Source organism: Somniosus microcephalus, chromosome 15, assembly GCF_052327205.1.
Source record: "Somniosus microcephalus isolate GS21.2 chromosome 15, FLI_Smic_1.0, whole genome shotgun sequence".
NCBI lineage: Eukaryota > Metazoa > Chordata > Chondrichthyes > Squaliformes > Somniosidae > Somniosus > Somniosus microcephalus.
The window spans coordinates 22,822,137-22,847,989 of record NC_141001.1 but is presented as its reverse complement, the minus strand read 5'-3'; the positions used below and the strand labels follow the sequence as shown (position 1 = coordinate 22,847,989).

The 25,853-nt window shown below is 45.7% G+C and overlaps 1 protein-coding gene across 1 annotated transcript in view; it reads right to left on the bottom strand.

Annotated features, from left to right (window-relative positions):
* Positions 1-25,853, bottom strand: part of pdhx (pyruvate dehydrogenase complex component X) — a 266,635-nt gene that overhangs the window by 102,430 nt on the left and 138,352 nt on the right. The window contains exons 6-7 of the mRNA XM_086007530.1: positions 24,588-24,756; positions 6,292-6,439 (exon numbers count right to left, since the gene is read on the bottom strand). Coding sequence (XP_085863656.1) covers positions 6,292-6,439; positions 24,588-24,756 — 317 coding nt within the window. The remainder of the gene's footprint in view (positions 1-6,291; positions 6,440-24,587; positions 24,757-25,853) is intronic.

Here is a 25,853-nt window from a genome sequence, read left to right as displayed (position 1 = left end):
AGACCCAGCCTTTTCATCCTTTCTTGACAGGTATAACCTCGCATTTCTGGTATCGTCCTTGTAAATCTTCTCTGGACCCTCTCCAGTGCCTCTATATCCTTCTTATAATATAGCAACCAGAACTGTACACAGTACCCAAAGTGTGGTCTAACCAAGGTTCTATACAAGCTTAGCATAACTTCACTATTCTAGTGCTTGCTTTGCTTTTTTTAATGTTCTTATTAACCTGCGTCGCTTTTTAGGTATAAAGATATTATTGTTTTCAGATCCGTGAGACAATATCACTTATTTTGAAGAGAGTTGGGAGTGCAGCATGGGTCTCTTGTTAAATCCAGCATGCAGATTAGTGCAAGTAGGGTGTTCGTTAATCCTTATGCCAGTGCAAGAAAGGTACAGGCTCCCGATCCTAGGGATGAGGTCTGCTATTAAGAGAGAAGACTAGTCTAAATACTCAAAATTGCAACAGTTACAATAAAAACTTTATAAAATGAAAGTGCTGCCATTTCATTTTATCAAGAGAGATCCCCCATGACCAATGATGTGCATGAATGTGGTATCACATCACAGACCAGACACATGATGTCTGTGTTGTTAAACTGCCAGCTTTAGTCTGGTGCATAATTATCCAGTCACATGGCCTCAACTCTACTTTGTTTTAATCCTTATTGTTTTTCTTACACCCCTGTGAAGTGCTGTGGGCTGTTTTTCTACATTAAAGGTGTGATATAAATGCAAGTTGTCGATCAGCTATAGAATATTCAGTGTTAGAAATGGATCGAAAATAACTGATAGAGAAAAACATGAACATTAAAAAATGTAAAGATTATTCAGCAGCAGAAAGATTAACTTGGCTCTGCGATGCCTCTCGTAATAGGACATTAAACAAAGCTGCTTATCTGGACTGTACAGTACAAGAAGCCGATGACTCCAAAATTAAATCCTATTAGAACACTTCAATTAGCGTAATCTTAGCAACCCTTTTAGATTGAGGTTGAATTTCAGTCTTAAATAGAGGGTATGTTCGATAGAGGAGGTGCAAGGAACATGTCATCCAAGGCCAGACTCAACCTTTATTATCCAGATATTGCTAATAAAGATGGTTAAAGTCTAATGCTATGGTCCTTTGTAGCCCGTGTATTACTGCATTGCAGAGGGGGCAGGGAGAAATATAAGAATGGCCCTGTACTGGTACTGCTGAAGTCGCAGCACAGGAGCTCAGCAAATGGCCAACAACTATGGACCTGTATTTAGCAAGTAAGGAGAGACCACATGACCCACGAGTTTGATTAATATCTTGATTAGAGACTATGAAAATGTTTAATGGGATCTGCATGGGAAAATATTTTGTTTTATTTTTCCTTTTCTTGGGGGGGGGGGGCGGTCCAGGGGAGAGAGGTGGGGGGCCAGGGGAAGAGAGGAGGCGAGGATTGAAAATGTTTAAACTTGCTTATTCACTGTGCCTGAAACGCCAATAGCGTGTGGCAGCTGTGGCCCTAAGCAAACTTGAGCTGCCAGCAGTTTCAGACAGGAAAGTCTCTGAGAGACAGGTCACTTTGGTTTCGTTCCCACATTCTGGTGATGAGATGGGGAGGGAAGATTATTCAAACTGATTGAGCTCTCACCAATTGCAATGTTTTAACTTGGAAGGTGAAATATTGGACAGGCGGCTGTAAAGATGCCACAACAGCTTGATAGCTAATATTTTGTAAACCCAGTCCTCAGTGAGCTCATGACATGCTATTGGATTTTTGTTATATAATACACCCCAACACAATCATTATTCTACTTATATGTTTGGCAAGATTATAATAATTACTTTGGTAATGACAAGGGTGTCAGATTTAAATAGAAATATAGGTTCCTTTTTTCCAGATAAAATAGTGCTCCTGCCTGCCTCTGGCAAGGGCCCAGATTCAGTTCCTGGAACTCCCTTCCCCTCAGGTTTAATGCCGAGAGCCTGAGTGTAAAATAAAGTCACTAAACATACAACATGGAACTTTACCCGCTTCAGATCAACATGTATGCAGCTATTGTTACACTTGCTGGAAAGCTGAAAGTTACTTCAGCTGTAAGAGGTGCATTTGTGCTGTGCGTGTGTGATTGTGGAGGAAGGGAACGAGCATCTTAATTCTCCAGAGGACTGCATACATTGCTTTCTACCAAATGACATTAAGGTAGCTTGAGTCAACTAAGCAGGAAAAAAATACTGAAACGTCACACGTGGCAGGTAGAGTCTGCATTCCACCAGATTCTCCCTTCTAGTTTTCAGTGAAGTGACTGCTTTGACAGATTCCCTTTGGTAAAGGGTTACTTACCTTATTGAGCCTTTTACCCCCGAAGCCAACAGGAGCTCCTAAAAGTTTCCATTTGAAAAGAAAGGAAAACCACAGTAAACTTTCTGCAGTCTAAACAACAGCACGGTGGAAACGGACTGTGCTTTGACCTGAAGAAGATATTCAGCACTCTGATGGCGAGCTATACACTTGGCTGAGCTGGTGAATGGGATTCAATGAAAACAAGGTTTGTCTTCCAACCAGGGGGCCAAGCCAATGGAAATTTTGCATACTATCAGCCTGCCTTTGACTGCAACAACATTTCCGATGAGAGACGTGATAATCATTCTGTGACAGCTGAACGGTGGTGCCATAAATATTCCCCTTATACTATAAATAGAGGGCATATTGTGTGGAACAGTGTCATTAATCCTGTGTTTCACAAGTAAGGCGAGACTGCATGATTCATGAGTGGCACAAATGCAGTTTATATAGTTGCAAAGATCACCCAAACCCCAAGATACAATGAAGTCTTACAATTTATGCTGATTGTTGTTTTCTGTTGATCCGTTCTGTCACTCAATAAACTTGAAATATTTGTGGCACAACCATTTATCTCCCACAGAGCAAATCACCATAAATCCATTATAGGAGATTACCCTGACTGAGGAAATGTTTCACTGCACCCACTAGGGGAGTAAAAGCAAAAGGAACTGCTCCCGTCAACTCCATCATCACTATCAAAAATAATGAAAACAGTGCAAAGAATTTCTAGACAGTAACTACATCTTAGGTTTACAATGACCATGTAAACCACCTGAGCTTTGAGCTTTTGCAATAGGTTGCCATCTAATTCCCTTGAGATGAGTACTGTCTGGTAGTCAATCACTCCCCCTTACTCACTATTCTCTATACAAGCGACACGCAATAAATTGGATGGTACACTGTTCGAACCCAGGAATGTGATGTCATTTAAGACCCATGCACCTGATTCAAATGGAGCTAATGCTGAAAGATTTTGTTAAAATGGTAAGAGATGTTTTATTCTGAGCACCGTAACAAGAATAACTGGGAGCACAGTGACGCAAATGTGGGCAACCCCTCTGAACTCACATTATCCTGTAGGAACCCTGCTCCTGGCTCCATGATCTTACTGAATGACGGAGCAGGCTTGAAGGGCCGTATGGCCTACTCCTGCTCCTATTTCTTATATTCTTATGTACCTCTTTTTCTATACTTTTGTGTCGTGTGACTAAACATGTTTATTTATAACTTTTTTGTTGAGGTTGAAACGATGGGCAATCTGGCTGCAGAGCTTAATGGAAGGAGCAAGAGATGGCAGCAGTCATACCCGTCAGTTTATGCCAAGTTATACGGTGTTTTGTGCTGTCAACTTAAACCCACTGGAAACGGTATAAAACATAGAAGATAGGAGCAGGAGTAGGCCATTCGGTCCCTCGAGCCTGCTCCGCCATTCGATGAGATCATGGCTGATCATCCAAACTCAGTACCCCGTACCTGCCTTCTCCCCATATCCCTCGAGACCTTTAGCTCCAAGAAATATATCTAATTCCTTCTTGAATATATTTAAAGACTTGGCCTCAACCGCCTTCTGTGGTAGAGAATTCCACAGGTTCACCACTCTCTGGGTGAAGAAATTCTTCCTCATCTCTGTCCTAAATGGCTTACCCCTTATCCTCAGACTATGACCCCTGGTTCTGGACTCTCCGACCATCGGGAACATTCTACCTGCATCTAGTTTGTCCAGACCTGTCAGAATGTTATAAGTTTCGATGAGATCCCCTCTCATTCTTCTAAACTCCAGCGAGTATAAGCCCAATCGACCCAATCTCTCCTCATACGTCATTCCTGCTATCCCAGGGATCAGCCTTGTGAATCTTCGCTGAACTCCTTCCATGGCAAGAACATCCTTCCTCAGATAAGGCAACCAAAACTGCACACAATACTCAAGGTGTGGTCTCACCAAGGCCCTGTACAACTGCAGCAAGACATCCTTGCTCCTGTACTCAAACCCTTTCGCTATGAAGGCCAACATACCATTTGCCTTCTTCACCGCCTGCTGCACCTGCATGCTTACCTTCAGCGACTGGTGCACAAGGACACCCAGGTCTCGTTGCACTTCCCCCTTCTCCCAATCTATTGCCATTCAGATAATAGTCTGCCTTTCTGTTTTTGACACCAAAGTGGATAACCTTGCATTTATCCACATTATATTGCATCTGCCACGCTTCTGCCCAATCACCCAACCTGTCCAAATCATCCTGGAGTTTCTCGGTATCCTCCTCGCAGCACACACGCCCACCCAGCTTTGTGTTGTCTGCAAACTTGGAGATATTACATCTAGTTCCCTTATCTAGATCATTAATGTATATTGTGAATAGCTGGGGTCCAAGGACCGATCCCTGCGGTACCCCACTAGTCACTGCCTGCCACTTGGAAAAAGACCCATTAATTCCTACTCTCTGCTTTCTGTCCGCCAACCAGTTCTCTATCTAAGTCAATACCTTGCCCCCAATCCCATGTGCCTTAACTTTACACGCTAATCTCTTACGCGGGACCTTATCGAAAGCCTTTTGAAAGTCCAAATACACCACATCTACTGGTTCTCCCTTATCTATTTTCCCAGTTACATCCTCAAAAAATTCCAGTAGATTAGTCAAGCACGATTTACCTTTTGTAAATCCATGTTGACTTCCGAACATACAGCCAAAGAGAAACAACTTTCACTCACTGGTCTGAGGTATATTCAAACCCAAGGCCCTGAGATGAAACTACAGGCCTCTGACCTTCTGCAGCACATGTTCAGAAAGAAACAGAAACTTCTCTCCCTGACCCTCTGCTCAAATTCCACCAAGTTGGTCCCCTGGAGTAAATTTTCACTATAGTACGTATTGAGCCAGATATTGCTGTCAAAATAATGGTGAGACTAATGACACTCACCGTTATTTATGCCTAAATGGTACAGCAACTTCAGGCAAGGCGCAGATGCGTGGTTAAATGCCAATATCCAAAAGTTGCTGTCCGAGTAGCGCCGCTCCGCCATCAGCTTTGAGAAGGTGTCATTTCGCTGTTTGTGTCACCATTGACACACATTGAATGGTGTGAAGTTGCTGTATTTCCATGGTAGATACGAACTAAATCTGCTGCGGATATTTAGGGCGAGTAATTCCGAGCGCAAGTACCCTTTTAACGATGCGATTTGCTGATATTTAATTTTTCTTACTTTTCCTTTCTGTCTCCTTTTCTCTCTTAATCCAATCTTTCTTTCCCTCTCTTTATTTCTCTTTCTGTACCTGTTGCGACATTGAATTCACCCCCTTTCATTCACCCTCCTTCTCAGTCTTTCTGCGGTTTATTTCCCAGTCTTTAAATCTCATTGGTTCAGGAGATATCCTGTTGGTTGCCCACTCAGCTCCCAGATGCCCTGTTTCCCTCGCTGCATCGTTATCAGCTCGCACTTTCAGCAACTTAGTGGGCAAAGCTGTTTTGAGCTGAAGGGTGCGGGGACAAGTCTAATTAACGGCAGACGCCGTTAGATACCCTGCTACATTGGATTGAGAGAGAGAAAAAAAGAGACAGAAGGAAAAGCAAGAAAAACATCTGGCCCTTTCTAATCAATGGCATTGCCAACAAGGCAATGTTACTACAGAACAGACTATATTACTCTTCATGTTTGTGATGATAAAGCTGAGAAAATGTCCTACATTATTTGGCTGGTGGCAATACTCCTTTAATTAACAGCGTCTCCAAAGAAAAACAGAAAATGTTGGAGATGCACAATATTCAGTGTTTGAAAGTGAAAGACTGGTTCACCGTGCTGATGGCGAGTCCTACCCAAAATATTAACCTAACTTCCTGTTTTTAGTTCACACTTACAGCATTAGTATCACATGTTCTCATGTCCTCTAAGGTTTAGAAGACAGAAGTGGCTGTGGAGGAACGTATGAAGAACAGGCCATGTCTTTGAGAGTAATGTCAAATTAATAGCCAAACCCACCTCTGGCTAGTTGCTTCCTTGTCTTTAAGACTTGTTCAATGTTACAGTCGATGCTGGCGTATGAATGAGGGATGGTAGTCTTCGACTCTATTAATCTCCGTGCAATGACTTGCCGAATGTTACTAGCTGGGATTTCAGTAAATGTGCCCTGAAAATAATAGGAAACAATGTAAATTGCCAAATAAAAGAACAAACTTGCATTTATACAACATGTTTCACATCAACAGGATGTTCCAAAGTGCTTCACAGCCAATAAATTACTTCTGAAGTGTAGTCACTGTTGTTAAGTAGACACAAATAACAGTCAAATTGCAGACAGCAAGGTGAGTATATTCAAGGCAGAGATCGATAGATTTTTGAATATTAAGGGAATCAAGGGATACGGGGCTAGTGCAGGAAAGTGGAGATGAGGTAGAAGATCCTATTCTTATGTCCCACCAATAGCAATGAGATGAATGATCAGCTAATCTGTTTTGGTGGTGTTGACTGAGGATGAATGTTGACCAAGATACCATAGAATTCCCTGCTCTTCAAAATATGGCCATAGGACCTTTTACGACCATCTAAACAGGTAGGTGGCATCTCTCATCCAAAAGATGTCACCACCGATAATGCAGCTAGATTATGTGTTCAAATGGTGAAGTGGGGCTTCAACCCAGGACCTTCTGACACTCGAACTTAGCTCGGTAGTGTGAAAGTTAGTGCCATAGAAGATTTCCATTGTCTTAGTGTCTGCAGCCCTTAAGCTCTAGGTTGTGCACTGCTAGTGGGAACAATAGATGCCAGCGTTCAGAACTGTACCAATTCATAGATATTGGGGTGTATCTGAATTTGGCCATGTCAACTGAATATAAGCTGCAGATGTATTTCACCAAAAACTGCAAGTTACCTGACTGCATCTTTGGAAAAAAAACTGAATTCAAATTTTAATACCCGATTTTAATATCTGAAGAGCAATGCCGAAACTAGAGTCCGGGTTTGAATCCCCAGTGACTTCACTCAGCCCTGGCAATGGAGCTCAAGCTTTGCAATACAACACCGCTTTACTTAAACCATACAATCCCATCTGTGCAAGATAATCAAGAGTATAAAAGGGCAATGTGGTTTGGAAGTCACCCTGTTGAGAGTGCCCATAGCAGATATCTCAAATGGCATTCACACTCCGGATTCTCTCTCAGTTCCCCAGACTCAGACTGGTTGAGGCAGTGATTCTTACTGGACCGCTCAAGCACATCTCGCCTTCCCAACTAATGTGGAGATATAGAGAAATGGCAAAAATTTTAAATAAACCAAACAAAAACCCCAAATATCATCAGAAATATTTTGTTTTATTTAGTCAGGCTGCAAGGAAAAGCAAACTTCAAACATAACTCCACATTGGTCTGAATGTAGAGCTATATATAGTGTTTTTTTCCAGATAAATTTAAGTCAATGGGTTATTGAAGAATCTTAATAAAACATTGCAATTTGCCATATGCGCATTTTTTGGTATGTATTTTTACATGCGATTTTCAAAAATATTTTTAGTATTTTTAAAATCACAGAGCCCCAATCTCAAGGTAAAAGCTAAACAAGATACAAGTTTGGTAAATGCAAGGGGTAAATATTATTTTGTACTTTCTTCATTCCGATGCACTGTTTGTACATACCACATCTGATGCCAGTTAGCAGGCAATCTGCCACCCCTACCCAGTCTGGCCCACACGTGACTCCCATCCCACATTACTCTTAGTGCTCTCCCAATTGGCCGAGAAAGTCATTCAGTGGTTAAAAACTAGGGATGGGCAATAAATGCGGCTTTGCCAGTGACACCCACATTCAGAGAACAAAGAAAGCTGGCCAGACACCCACTGCCATTAGCAGAGGCCTGGGAGCTCAGTATTTCTGAGCAGGCGCTGAGGCTGTTGGGAAGTGTGCAACAGTGCAATGTGGCTTTTATACGGGCCAATTCATTTCTAATATTAAAAAAAATTGTGCTCCAAGCTAAGGGATGTTACTGCTGGGGAATGAAATACTATCCATTTGTGGTGCTTAGTTAACATTTTACTTTCATAGCAGATATAACCTTGTTAGTATGTATCTGTGTTCTCTAATCCGGTGAAGTAATGCTGATGGGGATGACGTCCCTTTGGGATCTATCCAGATTTTTCACAGGAAAGGGCGTGCCGAAGCCGGATCGGAACAGAACTCCGCAGCCTTTTGATAATGAACATGAGCTCATTCGTGCCAGGAGATGGTACTTGCTCACTCCGCAAATACCATGCTGCACAGAAGTTTGAAAGAATGCTAGAAACATCTACTGGCAGTTAATGGGCACTGCACAATCTTGATCAATGCATCGTGTAAATACAAATTAAAATACAGAAGTTCACTTTGACAGGCACAGCAGTAATGGAAAGCAAAACGCATCATTATGATGTTCATATAAAATAATCCTACCCTGGAGTGTGTTTTAGAGCATCGGGGGGTTGAGTTGATAAACTTGGGCTTTCACTATCTTGGTTTAAGACAATCCCTGAATACAGCAGTCATCCATTGTAGACTGAGTGTTATCTTGCATCTGGAAAATGGAAAGCTGCTCACCATCTTGCACCTGTGCAGGTTATACAACCCCATGATGCAGGCGCCTCATATATGCGTCTACATTGAGTAGTATAAGTTGGGTATCATACACAGCAAAATATCTTTCAGAGATCATTTCAAAACATTTTCTGAGAAACAAAGTCTCAAATTGTTTGACGAAAGTTGTAGTGAAACTAAAGTCATTTACGTGCTACAGATTTTGATTTCTGATCCAGTTTCTCTAGTAATGAAAGGGAAGAATTTTCTTAGTTAGCGTCGTCATGGTCCGTACAGTTTCCTTGGGGGTGATTTTATCAATGGGGACGTGATGGAGGGGGGAAAGCTGCTTGTCGGGTTTTAGTCCCGCCTTCATTGACGTCTGGCCAACCCACGCTATTTTCCCTTGATTGGCCTTGTTAAGCCCGCCCAGTGGGCTTAGCCAGCCAATTAAGGGAAAGCCGGTGACAGATGACGTCAGCGTATGACGCTTCATCTGTCAAGATTTTTTGACAGATAAATTGTCATCGTTTGAGAGCTCTGAGAAGCTGTCAAACACTGACAATCTGGCCTAGAAATTCAGTTGCGTTCGCCAGCCGTTAGCGCCTTAGGAGGGGTAGATCTCGAGCGCTAGGCACTTAGCGCCCGGGCGCAGGACGATCTGCGCCTACGCCCAACTTCAGCAGACATTTAGCGCCGGCGCAAAGTGTTTGCGCCCGCTCAGCTGCGCGCGCAACTTATGACGTCATTTCGTCGTGCAACGCCCTTTGTGCGCCCCAAACCGGAACTTCAGTCGCGCCCGCCCAATGTGGGCGTGGCGGTGTTAAGAACTGTGAAGTGGAACGCAGCAGAGGCCCTGCGGGCCTCGGGGAGCGCTAATTAAAGGGCACTTACACTGAACTATAAAGGCCAGCCATTTTGCTGCAATGACTTTTCTGCAACGGATTTCTGGACAGAGACCAAGGAAGAGACCTTACTGATTTGGCCCAACATAGGAGAGGTATTTTTGGCTTCTGGCCAGAGCTTGGAAATTAGACTCATTGTGATTTCATTGTTTGCAAGTATATTATGGGGGCTGCATGGGGTTCCAACCCTCAGTTCCAGCATTATGTGCGAAGGGCTCGCAGACGCTGTGTGAGAGGGGCAGCCATGCCTAGACGCAGAGGGGCCATCAGGCGTCGGCAACGTAGGCCTTACCCACTCAGGGAATACCGCCAGCAGGTGTCCTATCTCACCATGACTGCTGCGCAGTGTGTTAAGAGGCTGCGCTTCAGAAGGGAGGTGGTTGCAGAGATCTGCCAGCTGCTTCACAGAGATCTGCGTCCACAGCTGATGTGCAGGACGTCTCTGTCGGTGGAAGTGAAGGTCACGGTGGCTCTGAACTTTTATGCAAGCGGCTCCTTCCAAGCCGCTGCTGGGGACATAGCTAACATCTCCTGGTTCGCCGTGCATCACTGCATCCGGCAGGTCACCGATGCCCTTTTCACAAGGAGACACCAATTCATCTCCTTCCCCATGACCCTGGAGAGGCAGGAGCAGCGTGCAGTCGGATTTGCGAGGATCGCCGACTTCCCCATGGTGCAGGGCGCCATTGACTGCACGCATGTGGCTTTGCGGGCACCTATCGACAATGCCGAGGATTACCGCAACCGGAAGGGCTACCATTCCCTCAATGTACAGCTGGTGTGTGACCACAGGCAGCGCATCCTAGCTGTCAATGCCCGCTTTCCAGGCAGCAGCCACGATGCATTTATCCTGCGCCAGACTACTGTGGCTGACATGTTCCAGGCACAGCCTCCCCCAAGAGGATGGCTTATCGGGGACAAAGGCTATCCTTTGTGTACATGGCTCATGACCCCGCTCCGTGCGCCCAGGACCCCTGCTGAGGAGGCATACAATGAAAGCCATCAAGCCACAAGGAACATCATAGAGCAAACGATTGGCGTCCTCAAGCAACGGTTCCGCTGCCTGGATCGCTCCGGCGGATCTCTGCAATATTCGCCGGATAGAGTCTCCCAGTTCGTCGTCGTTTGCTGCATGCTGCACAACCTGGCTATCCGCAGGACTCAGGCACTGCCACCTCACGTTGGACCACCACCTCAGGAGGACGAGCAGGAGGACCATGAGGAGGAGGAGTACCAGCCCAGGAGGGAGCCACAAGGTCCAAGGGCCGTCCGTCGGCGGCTTATTGAACGACACTTCTAGGCCCCGTCAGGGAATGGCTTGTGGCAATGAAGGCACATGAATGCAGTCGCTCCGCAAGCCCTCAGCCGGTTAACGCAACAACCACTTGAAACATCACACATGGACAAGCTGAATAAAGAAAAAGCTTTATTGAACAAACTCAGGGCCCTTCCCACATGAAACCCAAAAACAGACAACACCCCCAAAAAAGTCAAAAACATATCTCACTCCCACAACCTGGGGAGGAATAACAAAACTTGTCCACCCAAATGGCCTTCACCCTCGACCTTACCAAAAGAACCCCCCCCCATAGACAACACAACCACCCCCATATAAAAAAAACATTTGCCAACACACTCTACTTTGTGTGCCGAGAGGGCGAGTCCTTGTCCAGGCTTTTCCGGCCCCTGGCCGACCTGCTGCTCCGCCTCAACCTGGGCCCTGTGGGTGCTGCAAGGCTGGGGGAAGGCTCCTGAGGGGCACATTGCGTGACGGCAGATGCCCTTGGGGGTCGGCCTAGACGAGCTCTGGCCCTCGAGGGGCCGGCTGCTGACTGCTGCAGCTGTGGCTGGGCAGCATCAGTCCCTCCAGCAGCTCGTCGCAGCTTCGCTGGGGGAGTGGCAGTGGCGGCTGCAGCAATGGGGGCAAGCTGGCCGATGCCAGGCGCTCGCTGCTCGCCTGAGACACTGGCACTCGGCCGGGCTGGCACTGCAGCAAGCGCAGCAATCTGGTGAAGGCCAGACCGCTGTGCTGCTGCAGCGCGGCGGGTGCCCTGGCGATGCCTGCCTGACACAGCGAGTGTGGCAGCAGTGAGTGCCCGTACTGCCCTGGTCTGTGCCCGCATCAGACCAGCCAGTGACTGCACGGCACCACTGATCAACTGTCCACTCGCGTGCTGTGATGCCCCGAATTCGGCCCGACTCGCGTCCTGTGATGCCCCGAATTGTTCGAGACCCCTGGCCTGTGCTGCCGCGAGTTGTTCGAAACCCCTGGCCTGTGAGGCCCCGAAATCGGACACACTATGAGCCAGGGACTCAATGGCCTCAGGCAACCGTGCCACAAGCCCCATGAACTCGGTGTGCCGACGATCCGAGTCCGCGGACATTTGATCAAGGAGGCGCACCTCCTGGGCGAGGACCGTCTCCGGACTGGAGGCCGGACTCTCCCTCTGGGGAGAAGGCCGCCGAGCTGGCCGACCCTTCCCGCGTGGCTGCACGCCACTGGGCACAGGAGCTACACTCCCCTGCAACACTTCCCCCCCCCTCTGGGGAGAAGGCAGCCGTGCTGCCCGACCCTTCCCGCGTGGCTGGACGCCACTGGGCACAGGAGCTACACCCCCCTGCAACACTTCCCCCTGGCTCTCCTCCAGGGAAGACGTGTCCCCTCCATTGCCATCCCCTGGTGCGGATGAGAGAAAGGACGGCCTCTAAGTACAGTGTGGTGCCCTGTTGTTGTGTGCACTGCCTCCCATGGTCGAATAGCTTGGCCAGTGTGTAAAGTGCAGAAGTGCAATTGATGTTCATGCCAGTGCCATAGCTGCTGGATGAGGGCTGGCCATTAGGCCTTTGAGGTCCCTTTGCCCATAATGTGAGGTGCATATGCAAGGATGAGGAGGACACTGGAAAGGGTACTCACCCTGACAATCCGAGTGAGGTCGTTAAACTTTTTCCGGCATTGGACAACAGTCTGGGGGACATCGCAGGTGGCTGTGACCCTCTGGGCGATATCCCTCCAGGCTCTCCTGTACACCCTGGTGGCAGGCTTCTTGCCACTGTCCGGGAACAAGATATGGCTTCTCTTCTCCAAAGCCCTAACCAGCACCTTTAAATCATGGCCAGAGAAGCGCTGCGCTCGCTCACGGGCCCTCTGCATCCTTCCTGGCGCTATTTCTCTCCAGCAGCAGTGTTTAGGCCTAGCTGGAGGGCTGCAGTATCCAGGGCGTGGCAGCAGACCAAGTCGACCCTTCCCCCTTTAAGAGCTGGCCGGCGCCAGGGTGTCTGCTGTCAATCAAAACATGACCGCACCTGCGCTGCGCCCGGCCTCGGCGGTATCAGTCTGCACCGCCGGCTTAGCGCCTAAAGATAGCCGTGCATCGCCAGTTTTAGCGCTCGAGCAAACTCCTTGGCCAAAGCTACTGAATTTCGGCGAACTGCCCTCCACTTTCCGGCGGGCGCAAACTTTAGCGGCCGCCCGACTTTACTGCCCCAAAAGTGGCTATACTGAATTTCTAGGCCCCTGTCTTCAAAGTTGAGACCTAGGACACAGGCTCACTTAGAAAGCTTTCCTGAGCAGAAAGCAGAAGGCTGATGCATTTAAGAATGCAGCGGCCATTCTGCTTTCTCTGCCGGTGAGATGAAGCAGCTCTGCAGCCTAAAGGGATGAAGCCTGGAGGAAGAAGTAAAGGTAAGTAATCTTATTAAAACACTTTAGACTCACCTCACACACTTACCTCTCCACACTGGCACTCATCATTCACCTGCACACTGGACATTTCGGCCCCTCCGACCCCCGGCTCACCTCGCTGACCCTCGCGAGGTTCAGAGCTGTTGGGAAGCCCACACTTTAGGGCTCAAAATAGGGATTAGCCAAAAAACTACCTGTTAACTACCGGTTAACAGGCAGTTAATTGGCACTAATCCCCTTCCCGCCTCGAGGAGACGGGAGCCGGCACGGGTCGGGTACCCGCCTCCTGGGAAGATGGCACGGAGGCAGGTTGGGGGCGAGATGGGTACCCGCTCCCAGATTCTGACATTTTCCCCAGCAGTCCCGCCTCCATACCCACCATCCCAGGGCTGGGAAAATCGTCCCCTTTGTACCGGTTATGCCATCTGTAAACTAGCACCCGTGTGGATCTTCGCTGGGCACCTTTTACTACACAGTCCCAGCAGCTAACAAACAGTATATAGCAGAACAGACACTACTGTGCCAGGTCGCAGTGAGGCACATCTCTGCAGGTCACTGCACCAAAGCCAACCTGCTAGAAATTTTATATGGTAGAATCCAGAACACGTTATAATGATTGTCCTTTTTTTGCAATCTGTTTTTGTTTTCTTCTTTTAAAGCTGCATTACCTCACATTTCCTTCATTTAACTCTGAAGTACTTGTCAAAGTAATCTTAGCTTGAGAGAAAACTTCCGATCCTGTTAAATTACTGTCTTACAGTGAATGCTGTTGTAATTACTCAGATATGACAATTCCAGGTTTCGTGTACTTGTTTATATTTAGATCGTGTAGATGTTGTTAGGATCATGGGCTATAGTCAAACAGCAGCTTTGGGGCCTCAGCCCTGCCTGCAAAGCTGGCTTGCTGACTGACAGCTTTAAAGGCAAAAATACCGATAGACTACCTCATTATATCGGAACAATTAAAGGGAGTGGAAGGTTCATTCGTAGGGTTACTTTAGGAAGTGTTATAGAATTAAACAGGAAATGTGAGCTCGTCATTTCTATGAATATCACCTGGCAGTTTTTCCATTTGTTTACAAACACACAATACAATGATACCAATTTAATGTTGCATCACTTGCTGGTGAAGGGATTGTAACCATAATGGCACACTGTTCTTCCGTGATTCACCCTAACCAAAAATACCAAAAACAAAGAGACAGTTTGCCAACACTTCTTCCCGAAGAGTTTTATTTTAAATAAAGGAAACATGTAATAAGGAGACTTGCACACAAAATGTTACAAGCACAGAGAGACCTTCGAGGATAACTTGACTACAGGCAGAATGGGATCTGCACGGGCCAGTGCGCAGCGGGATCTGCACGGGCCAGTGCGCAGCGGGATCTGCACGGGCCAGTGCGCAGCGGGATCTGCACGGGCCAGTGCGCAGCGGGATCTGCACGGGCCAATGCGCAGCGGGATCTTGCAGTGAAGTATTCGTATTTTTAACATTATTCATCTGCATTACAAAAATAATCAGATTTTAAGTGTGTCAGATTGCATAGAGTTCCTCAGCAGCCAGCTAATTGTGACATCAAAGATCAAGGTTTTAAATAAAACGTTGCTATATCATAGACTTTTAGTTAGATAAATACCTTGGATAATATGATATTTCTCTGGCTTCCAAGTACTGTGTTTCAGTGAGACTCTACAGTTATCCCAAGTTAGACAGTTTGATATCAAGTTTATTCACTATAGAGGTAGAGCAGCTATGCACTCTCCCCCCAACAATCACCTCCATGCCTTAGATAAGGTTTCAGTAAGCCCTGATTTTGCCCCTTCGGCTAACCAAGTGGGAGCACCATTTTCTCATCATCAATCTATTACTGTCCCTGTAATGCAGGTGACCTGATATCAGATTTAGAAAGGACAACACATCACTGAACCATTGCTTCTATTTTGTTGACTGGCAACCCAGTCCCCAGCAGGACTCGCACTTTACCCGGGCTGCCAATTTGCAGATCTTCTGACAACAATCTCAACACACTCTTACAAACGACTACAACTGACTGATTAGCCAACATCAAACTCCATAATTCTCAATTTACACAATGCTCATTCAGCAGCCAGCACAAAAAATGCTTAGAGTTAGCATATATAATAACATAGCCTACTTCAAATCCAAGCAACAAATTCCAATAAACCAAACAGCTTCCCATTCATTTCCATTGTATTGAATTGAATTCCCAAACTTCCTGGGTATCTGGCTCCCTTTTAATCATCTCAAGTGATTGTCCCAGAGGACCAGCCCTCATAGAACCTATTAATAAATATCATGATCCTTGTTCTTACCAGCAAACCTCCATGGTTTCACCTCACCCTATCTCAGTCACTTCCTTCATCCTGATTTTCCTTTTTCCATTCTTCACTCCCCTGACACTGGTCTATGCATTTTTGCTGCCCCATTGGCAGCTGTAGTTTGTACCACTATGTCCCTGACCTTGCAGCTCACTCCTAAAATCTCTGCCATACCATCTCTCCCCCTGCTCTCAAAAGCCTTTACTTCAAACACTCTTTCAGTCCCATCCCATAACGATATTCTACCTATTCCTTTCCCTCACCCAGTGTCAGTTTCATTCTCCTCTCTCTAAAGCACTGACATCTTTGAAATGAGGAGCACTGTAAAAATACAAGGTATAGAGTCATAAGTTGTTGTATCTATAGCAGTCTGGGGCAGTGCATTCCACATTCTCTCGACCCTTTTGTTTGAAGGGTCTTCTTACTGAATTCACTTAGTTCTGTTTTGAGATCATGTCCCCTTATGCTGGATGCCCCCATTAGCAGAAGGAGTTATTCCCTATCTACCTCATTATTTTAAATATCAATTAGATTACCCCATAACTTCCCCATTTCTAGGAAACATAACTCAAGCTTACCCGTCTCTCATTATGGTTTAGTCCCTTCATTCCAGTTATCTTCCTGGTGAGTTGTTACTGGACTAAATATTTCTCCATCTCTTCCAAGGCCAGCAGAACCTACCTAAAGTAATGCCTCCAAAACGATCAATACTTCAAATGGTGTCTTAACAATGCTTTGTAGTACGCGCTTGCTTTTATATTCTAATATATACTGCTTGTGATGATGCCCAGCATCTCCGTAGTCTTCCTTTCACTGCGTTTCTTCCCCAAAATGTACTACTTCACATTTCTGCCACCCACCTGTTATCAGTTAAATCGTTATACACATGTGACTCTAATCAATCGAGCGAGCTTTGGAAGATTATGGCTAAAGCATCTGCAATTTCCTCACCTACTTCCTTTAAAACCCTGGGGTGGAAACCATCAGGTCCTGGGGATTTGTCAGTCTTTGGTGCCATTATTTTTTCCAGTACTGTTTTCTGGTTTATGTTAACTTTAGTGAGTTCCGGTCCTTGATTCATTATTAGTTTCCCTAGAAGGTTAGCTATATTATCGTTTTCCTCTACTGTGAAGACTGACACAAAATAATTACTCAACAAGTCTGCCATTTCCTTATTTTCATAGATTCTTTACAAAATTCAATTAAATTAGTCAAGCACAACCTGACCTTTATAAATTTCTGATTAGTCCATGCCTTTTTAAGTCATCATTAATGAATTCCAGAAATTAATCCACAACTGAAGCAGGAAACTGGTTCAAAAATGTTCTTGCTTATCTTTTTCCCCCTTTCTTGAATAGGGATGTAACTTCTGTCACCTTCCAGTCATTGGCCACAATTCCTGTGTTTTACAAAATAATGATGATTGCCTCTACCAGCTCCTTCAGCATTTTGGAATCCAGATCTATTGATCTTTCTGCATTCAGTCCCATTAACTTAAAAAAAAAATCGTTTTCTTTGTGCATTCACCTAAAGATTGGTCTCCTGTGGCACTCTTCCACATTTTCCTCAGGTATTACATTTTCACTTTCCTCTGTAAAGACAAAGTCCAAATACTTAATGAACATCATTACAAGATGGCCCCCTTCCATTGACGCTCCTCTGCCTACTAGTGACTCTATCAAAGACATGACCTATTGTTCACAAAACCATGCTGACTCTCCATAATCAGCTCATACTTTCCCAATTCCTCATTTATTCTGTCCCAGATCATGGATTCTACCAATTTCCCCAATATTGACATTTAACTCACTGTGTTGCACTTGCACAATTTGTTCCTTGCTCTCCTTTTGATTAATGGCATCATATTTCCTATCTTCCAATCCTCTGGCGCACTCTCAACATCCAGTGAGCTTTGGTAGATTACAGCTAATACCGGCCTAATTTCCTCACCTATTTCTTTTAACAGTCTTTGATGGATACCTTCTGGGTTTGGAAATTTGTCTGGTCCAGTCCCTTTAGTTTATCCCTTACAGTGTCTTTGTTTATATTAATTCCTGCGAGTGTCTCCCCTTAATTTACCTCATGTTCCCTGTACCTCTGATATTGCATCTTCCTGTTCCATTCTCCCTTTCTCAATATATGTAGAAAAACCTTTGCTATTACACATCACCATCTACAAGTTTTTTTCATAATCCCTCTTAGCTGCCCTCATTATTTTCTTGGTCTCTGCTCGTTACTTGCTACATCCCTCCCACTAATAATATGGTTTTTTTTGCAGTTACGTAGGCCTTCTCCATTCTTGCATCCACCCAGACATACCTCTTTTGTCTTTCATGGTATTTAGTTGCTCCCTAGATTCCACTGTTGGGCTGTAGATTCACTGACTAATGATTTATCTCCTTCCTCATTCCTTCAAAGTTAGCTCTGTTTTAAGTCAAAAACCATGGTTTGTGACCCACGTTTTTCCTGTTCTCGCCTGATACCGAATTCAACCATTTTGTTATAGCCTTTCTCAAGATGCTCCCTTACTACCAGATCACTATCTCTGCTTCATTACTCATAACTAAATCGAGTATACATCTTCTTCTCTTCTTCTTCGGAAGTCCCTCGGAATCAAGGATGACTTGCTTCCACATTAAAAATGAGTTCTCAGGTGACTGATGAGTCCAATGCGGGACCTACAGTCTCTGTCACAGGTGGGGCAGATGGTGGTTGAAGGGGCGGGTGGGTGGGGTGCTTGGGTTGGCGTGCGCTCCCTGCGCTTGGCTTCCACTTGCTCCCAGCGAAGAGATTCGAGGTGTTCGCCGCCTTCCTGGATGCTTCTCCTCCACTTTGTATGGTCTTGGGCCAGGTGTCAGTGGGGATGTTGCACTTTTTCAAGGAGGCTTTGAGGGTGCCCTTGAAGCATTTCCTCTGCCCACCTGGGGCTCTCTTGCCGTGTCGGAGCTTCGAGTAGAGCGCTTGTTTTGGGAGCCTCGTATCGGGCATGCGGACGATGTGACCAGTCCATCGGAGCTGATCGAGCGTGGTCAAAGCTTTGATGCTGGGGATGTTGGCCTGAGCGAGAACACTGACGTTGGTGCACCTATCCTGCCAATGGATTTGCAGGATCTTGCAGAGGCAGCATTGGTGGTACCTCTCCAGTGCTTTGAGGTGCCTGCTCTGCATGGTCCATGTCTCTGAGGCATACAGGAGGGCGGGCATCACTACTGCTCTGTAGACCATGAGCTTGGTGCCGGATTTGAGGTCCTGGTCTTCAAACATTCTCTTCCTCAGGCGACCGAAGACGGCACTGACACACTAAAGGCAGTGTTGGACTTCGTTGTTGATGTCTGCCCTTGTTGACAGTAGGCTTCCGAGGTATGGAAAGTGGTCCATGTTAGGTTGCGCTCTGTGTTAGGTTGAAGTCAGAGTGCTTTAGGGAACCATCTTCAATTATTCAACAAATCTATTTCCTTTCTATTTGTACTGCTATCTCCCAATTTATACATAACTATAGAATTCCAATGGACCAAACCTCTCCCATTCACTAGTACGATAGCAAAATACTGCAGATGCTGGAAATCTCTTCCATTCACTGTTTAGAATTCTTGATTGGAACACAAGACTTATACTGTAGTAAGTTTCACCATCAGTACCAAATACAGTTCATTTAAATTATATGGCTTTTTTAACACTTTCATCTTTGAACATGTCACTGATGACAACACTTTCAATACACAATACCCTGAACCAAGCATAAAAATAGATGATCAGCTCTTTAATGCTTGGTCTCAGCCTTGGCCCAGTGGTAGCATTCTCACCTCTTAGTCAGAAGGTTGTGGGCTCAAGTCCCACGCCAGAGACTTAAATGTCAGACTGGATTACATGCTCAAGTGCAGCACCGTCGGAGGTGTTGTTTTGGATGTGAAATTAAACCAAGGCCCTGTCTGCCCTCTCAGGTAGACATAAAAGATTCCATGGTACTATTTTGAAGAACAGCAGGTGTGTTCTCCCTGGTGTCCTGGGCAATATTTATTCCTCAACCAACATCACTAAAAACACAGATTATCTGGTCATTATCAGATTGCGGTTTGTGGGGCCTTGCTGTGTGCAAATTGGCTGCTGCATTTCCTACATTAAAAAGACTTGCATTATTATAGCGCCTTTCATGACCACAAGACGTCTCAAAGCGTTTTACAGCCAATGAAGTACTTTTAGAAGTGGAGTCACTGTTGTAATGTGGAAACGCAGCAACCAATTTGCACACAGCAAGTTCCCACAAACAGCAATGTGATAATGGCCAGATAATCTGTTTTTGTGATGTTGATTGAGGGATAAATATTGGCCAGGACACCGGGGATAACTCACCTGCTCTTCTTCGAAATAGTACCATGGGGCATGAGATCTTTAAGTTCACCTGAGAGCGCAGACGGGGCCTCAGTTTAACATCTCATCTGAAAGACGGCACCTCCGACAGTGCAGCACTCCTTCAGCACTGCACTGGAGTGTCAGCCGAGAATCGGTGCTCAAGTCTCTGAAGTGGAACTTGAACCCACAATCTTCTGACTCAGAGGTCAGAGTGCTATCAACTGAGCCACAGCTGACACTTTACAACAGTGACTACACTTCCGAAGGCTTTCGATAAGGTCCCGCATAAGAGATTAGCGTGCAAAATTAAGGCACATGGGATTGGGGGCAAGGTATTGACTTGGATAGAGAACTGGTTGGCGGACAGAAAGCAAAGAGTTGGAATAAACGGGTCGTTTTCCGAGTGGCAGGCAGTGACTAGTGGGGTACCACAAGGATTGGCCCTAGGACCCCAGCTGTTCACAATATATATTAATGATCTGGACGAGGGAATTGGATGTAATATCTCTAAATTTGCAGATGACACAAAGCTGGGTGGGAGGGTAAGATGTGAGGAGGATGTCGTGAAACTCCAGTACAATTTGGACAGATTGGGTGATTGGGCAGAAACATGGCAAATGCACTATAATGTGGATAAATGTGAGGTTATCCACTTTGGTGGCAAAAACAGGAATGCAGATTATTATTTGAATGGCAATAGATTGGGAGAAGGGGAAGTGCAAAGAGACCTGGGTGTTCTTGTGCACCAGTCGCTGAAGGTAAGCATGCAGGTGCAGCAGGCGGTTAAGAAGGCAAATGGTATGTTGGCCTTCGTAGCAAGAGGGTTCGAGTACAGGAACAAGGATGTCTTGCTGCAGTTGTACAGGGCCTTGGTGAGACCACACCTTGAGCATTGTGTGCAGTTTTGGTCGCCTTACCTAAGGAAGGACGTTCTTGCCATGGAAGGAGTGCAGCGAAGATTCACCAGGCTGATACCTGGGATGGCAGGAATGACGTATGAGGAGAGATTGTGTCGATTGGGCTTATACTCACTGGAGTGTAGAAGATGGAGAGGGGATCTCATCGAAACCTATAAAATTCTGTCAGGCCTGGATGGCCGGGGAGTCCAGAACCAGGGGTCATAGTCTAAGGATAAGGGGTAAGCCATTTAGGACTGAAATGAGGAGGAATTTCTTCACCCAGAGAGTGGTGAACCTGTGGAATTCTCTGCCACAGAGGGCGGTGGAGGCCAGTTCATTAAATATATTCAAAAAAGAGTTGGATATATTTCTTAAGGCTAAAGGGATCAAGGGATATGGGGAGAAGGCAGGGACAGGGTACTGAATTTGGATGATCAGCCATGATCTCATTGAATGGCGGAGCAGGCTCGAAGGGCCAAATGGCCTACTCCTGCTCCTATCTTCTATGTTTCTAAAAGGTATTTAATTGACTGTAAAGCACGTTGGGATGTCCGGCGGTCGTGATAGGCGCTATGTAAATGTAAGTCCATCTTTAAATTAAAAATAGACAATGAAGTATTCAATTTTGCATAAGAACAGCAATGCATTTTACAGTAGTGTATAAAATCGAGATTCGGTGAAGGATTTTCAGTTTTGTTTTGTTTAGACTGAATGCTGATTCTGTAATTGCATGGGCCACAGTGAACAGACTTACAAATTGGTTATTTTTATGTCTAGTTTACAGGAATCCTGATCAAAATATAATCCTGATCCAAGCATAACATTTCATAGGCAAGTAGTTGTATGTTTATCAAGATTTGACTGTATCAGGGCTGCATACATGTGGGTTTAACTGGATTTTCCTTCTTAAAGATTAATTATTGCAGTCCAGACCAACTGTGGTATAAACATAATGTTATTTAACTGTGTTTTTAAAATCTATATAGGCCAAGAAGCCAGTGGTGATCTTGAAGGGAAAGGAGGTCTGTGTGTACGCACTGTCGGAGATGGGTCCCCAGCTAATATAGCCATCATTTCAAAAAAGCAACAACTTCAAAAAAAAAAAAAAATCTGTATGGGCCAATCTATAAAAATTGTAGCAGAATCTAGAGTTGCTCAGCAATGTTCCCTCTAATTCTTATTTTCAAATTTCCATGCCTGTGCGGTTTTTCCATTTAAAAGCCGGTGAGCCGGCTGTGCGGGACCTCCAGACCGCTGTGCGGCCACGTAGCTAAATGGGAACTGTTTCTCAATATGTGCCTAAATATTGGTTAGACTGAAGCCATTGGCCACGATTTTTCCTATCGATGCGGCTTGGGGGCGGGACAGCTGCCTTCCGGGTTCCAGTCCCGCCCCCAATGACGTCCGATGCACAGACACGATTTTGCGTCAATTGGCCTCGTTAAGCCCATCCTGCAGTCTTGCCGGCCAATTAAGAGGAAGCCGATGTCAGATGACGTCAGTTGATGATGCATCATCTGCCGGTTTTCTTAAAGGGGCCAGGCACAAATTTTTTTGACAGCTGATTTTTTAGTGTTTGACAGCATTGAGGTGCTGCAAACACTGACAATCACTGTACAAAGGTGAGCCCTTGCACCCAGGCTCTCCAGTGACTCTCTCAAGCTAGAACAGATGGCAGCTGCAGGTGAGGTTACAGAAGTGATCTGTCACTGGTGAGAGAGGTTATCCCAATGAGGTGGGACTGCACACACAATCCAAAACTTGACACCTATAGAAAAGTGTAAATGCATTAAAAATAATTTTCCCAACATGTTCTTACCTCTGAAACTCACCAGTGTACCATTGGATCCTTCACACCATTTCTGCAGCTGTCATCAAACATTACAGTAGACCCACAGCACGCCACACTTACTTGGTGTGGTGTCCGGACATCGGGAAGCCCGCAGTAGGTCTGTCAAAATTGCAAAAAGCCTCTTAACTGCCTGCTTACAAGCAGTTAAGTGCCTATAATCTTTTTCCCACCAATAGGTGTCGGGTCCATGCACAAATCAGGGACCAGACACCTGGGAAGATTGTTTGGAGGCGGCTTGACAGCGGGTATCCGACCCGCTGTCAATCTTTGCAATTTTGCCTGCTGTCTGGCTTCCAAACCTGTCCTGAGCGCCGGTAAAATTCCAGCCATTGTCTTCGGTCCCCACCACAAACTCTGTTCCCTAACCACTGACTCCATCCCTCTCCCTGGCAACCGAGGTTGAACCAGACTGTTCGCAACCTTGGTGTCGTATTTGATCCCAAGTGGAACTTCCGACCACACATCGCTAATCACTAAGACCGTCTATTTCCACCTCCATAACATCGCCCGACTCTGCCCTTGCCTCAGCTCATCTGCTGCTGAAACCCCCATCCATGCCTTTGTTACCTCTAGACTTGACTATTCCAACGCACTCCTGGACTGGCCTCCCATCTTCTGCCCTCCATAAACTTAAAGTCATCCAAAACTCTGCTGTCCATATCTTAACTCGCACCAAGACCCGTTCATCCATCACCACTGTGCTCGCTGACCTACATTGGCTCCCGGTTAAGCAATGCCTCGATTTTAAAATTCTTATCCTTGTTTTCAAATCCCTCCATGGCCTCGCCCCTCCCTATCTCTGTAACCTCCTCCAGCCCTGTAACCCTCCAAGGTAGCTGCATTCCTCCAATTCTGGCCTATTGCGCATCCCTGATTTTGCGCTCCACTATTGGTGCCATGCTTTCAGCTGCCTAGGCCTAAGTTCTGGATCTCCCTCCCTAAAACTCTCGGCCTCACTACCTCTCTTTCCTCCTTTAAGACACTCCTTAAAACCTACCTCTTTGACCAATCTTTTGGTCACCTGCCCTAATATCTCCTTGTGTGGCTCGGTGTCCAATTTTGTTTGATAACCACTCCTGTGAAGCATCTTGGGACATTTTACTACATTAAAGGTGCTATATAAATGCAAGTAGTTGTTGTTGTGTCCAGAGTTCCTTGTCTTGACTTCCTGCATGTTGAAACATCTTGCAGGCAGGAGGGAGTCCTGATGGGGTGGGGAGAGGGAAAGAGAGAGAAAATGAGAGAGGAAAAAAAGAGAGAGAGAGAGAGAGAGAGAACGCGAGAGAGAACGCGAGAGAGAGAGAAAGAGAAAGAAAGAGAACATTTTTATTTTAATAGTGCCTTTCATGGACTTGGGGCTTCCCAAAGCATTTTTGTAATGTAGGTAGTGTAGTCACTGTAATGCAGGAAAACATGGCAGTTTGCGCACAGTAAAATCCCACCAAGAGCAATGTGGAGAAAGTACCTCTGCAAGCCCTCAAAGTAACAGATACACTGTACAGGTTATTATGTACATTATCCCTAGCATAATTTGATTCTTACCTTTACCCACTGTGGTTAACATTAACATCCATAAATGACTATTACGGTTTGACGGTGTTTTTCAGTATCAATGCAAAAAACAGATCAAGTTCTCACACAGGGCAAATGATGTATTTCCTAAACATATTTTCTTCCATTTTATCATTTTTGATTCATAAAAAACTCACCGGGGCTAATGGCTGTCCTGGGATGGAGATTGGCGGCGTTGAGGGCCTGGGGTATGCAGGTGCACTTGGTGCTGCTCTTGTAGTTTTCAAAGGGGGCTGCACAGGGGCAGTGGCTGCTGTCCTGGATGTTGTCATGATATCTTTTTGCTTCAACATATTCAGGGCATCCCTGTAAAATATCAAGATCCTCAGTGACATAGCACAAGTTAAAAGGTATTTATATGCTTTCCATTATACACTCTTTATGAATGATGACCACAGTTGTCACTAGTACCACGGCGCTGTGCTCCTGAGTTTTGTTTAATTTAAGTTCCTGAATTCTCAGTTACCAAGCTGATGTGGAGACTGTCAGATAAGCAGGAAAGCTACACTCCTTCAGGGCTCCTAGTAACAACCAAAAGGAGGCTAGTTGCTTTACCTCCCACACCCTGGAGTTCCCTCTCTAAGCCCCTCTGCCTCTCTATCTCCCTCTCTTCCTTTAAGACACTTCTAGAAACCAATCTCTTTGACCAAGCTTTTGATCACCTCTCCCAACATCCCCTTCTTTGGCTTAGCGTCCATTTTTTTTCTGATTATACCTCTGTGAAGTGCCTTAGGAAGTTTTTCGAAGTTGAAAGTGCGATATAAATGCTAGTTGTTATTCCTCAACACCCAGAAGTAGACCAACATAACACTTAATTTATATTATGGCTGCACTCTGCCATTTCTCTCCTAACACTCTTTCTTTATCATCAACTTAGCACCAAGAACAACACAAACTGCAGGGTTGGGAGAAGTGGCATGTTTCTGTTTTTGTTTTAAAATGAGGCCATGTTGTAGCATCATCTGGCGTTCACTCTAAAGGAATCAGTTAACAGTTCCAGTGTTCCTCCAACTCGGGTATCACAGGCTTACATCAGTTCAGCTGGAGTGACAGACCCCACAGCCCATGCGTGACTGTGCCCTGGTCAGCCTGTGACACGGACTCAGGCTGCGAGGGGGCAGAAAAAACACAGCTGAAGTCTGCTCATTGAAGACTGCAGTCCCGGGAAGGGGCCAGCTGCGCAAGTCATAGAGTCATAGAGTTTTACAGCACAGAAAGAAGCCCTTCGGCCCATCGTGTCTGCGCCGCCCATCCCTCCCTGTCCAGTCTAATCCCATTTTCCAGCATTTGGTCCATAGCCTTGTATGCAATGGCGTTTCAAGTGCTCATCCAAATGCTTCTTGAATGTTGTGAGGGTTCCTGCCTCTACCACCCTTTCAGGCAGTGAGTTCCAGCTTCCAACC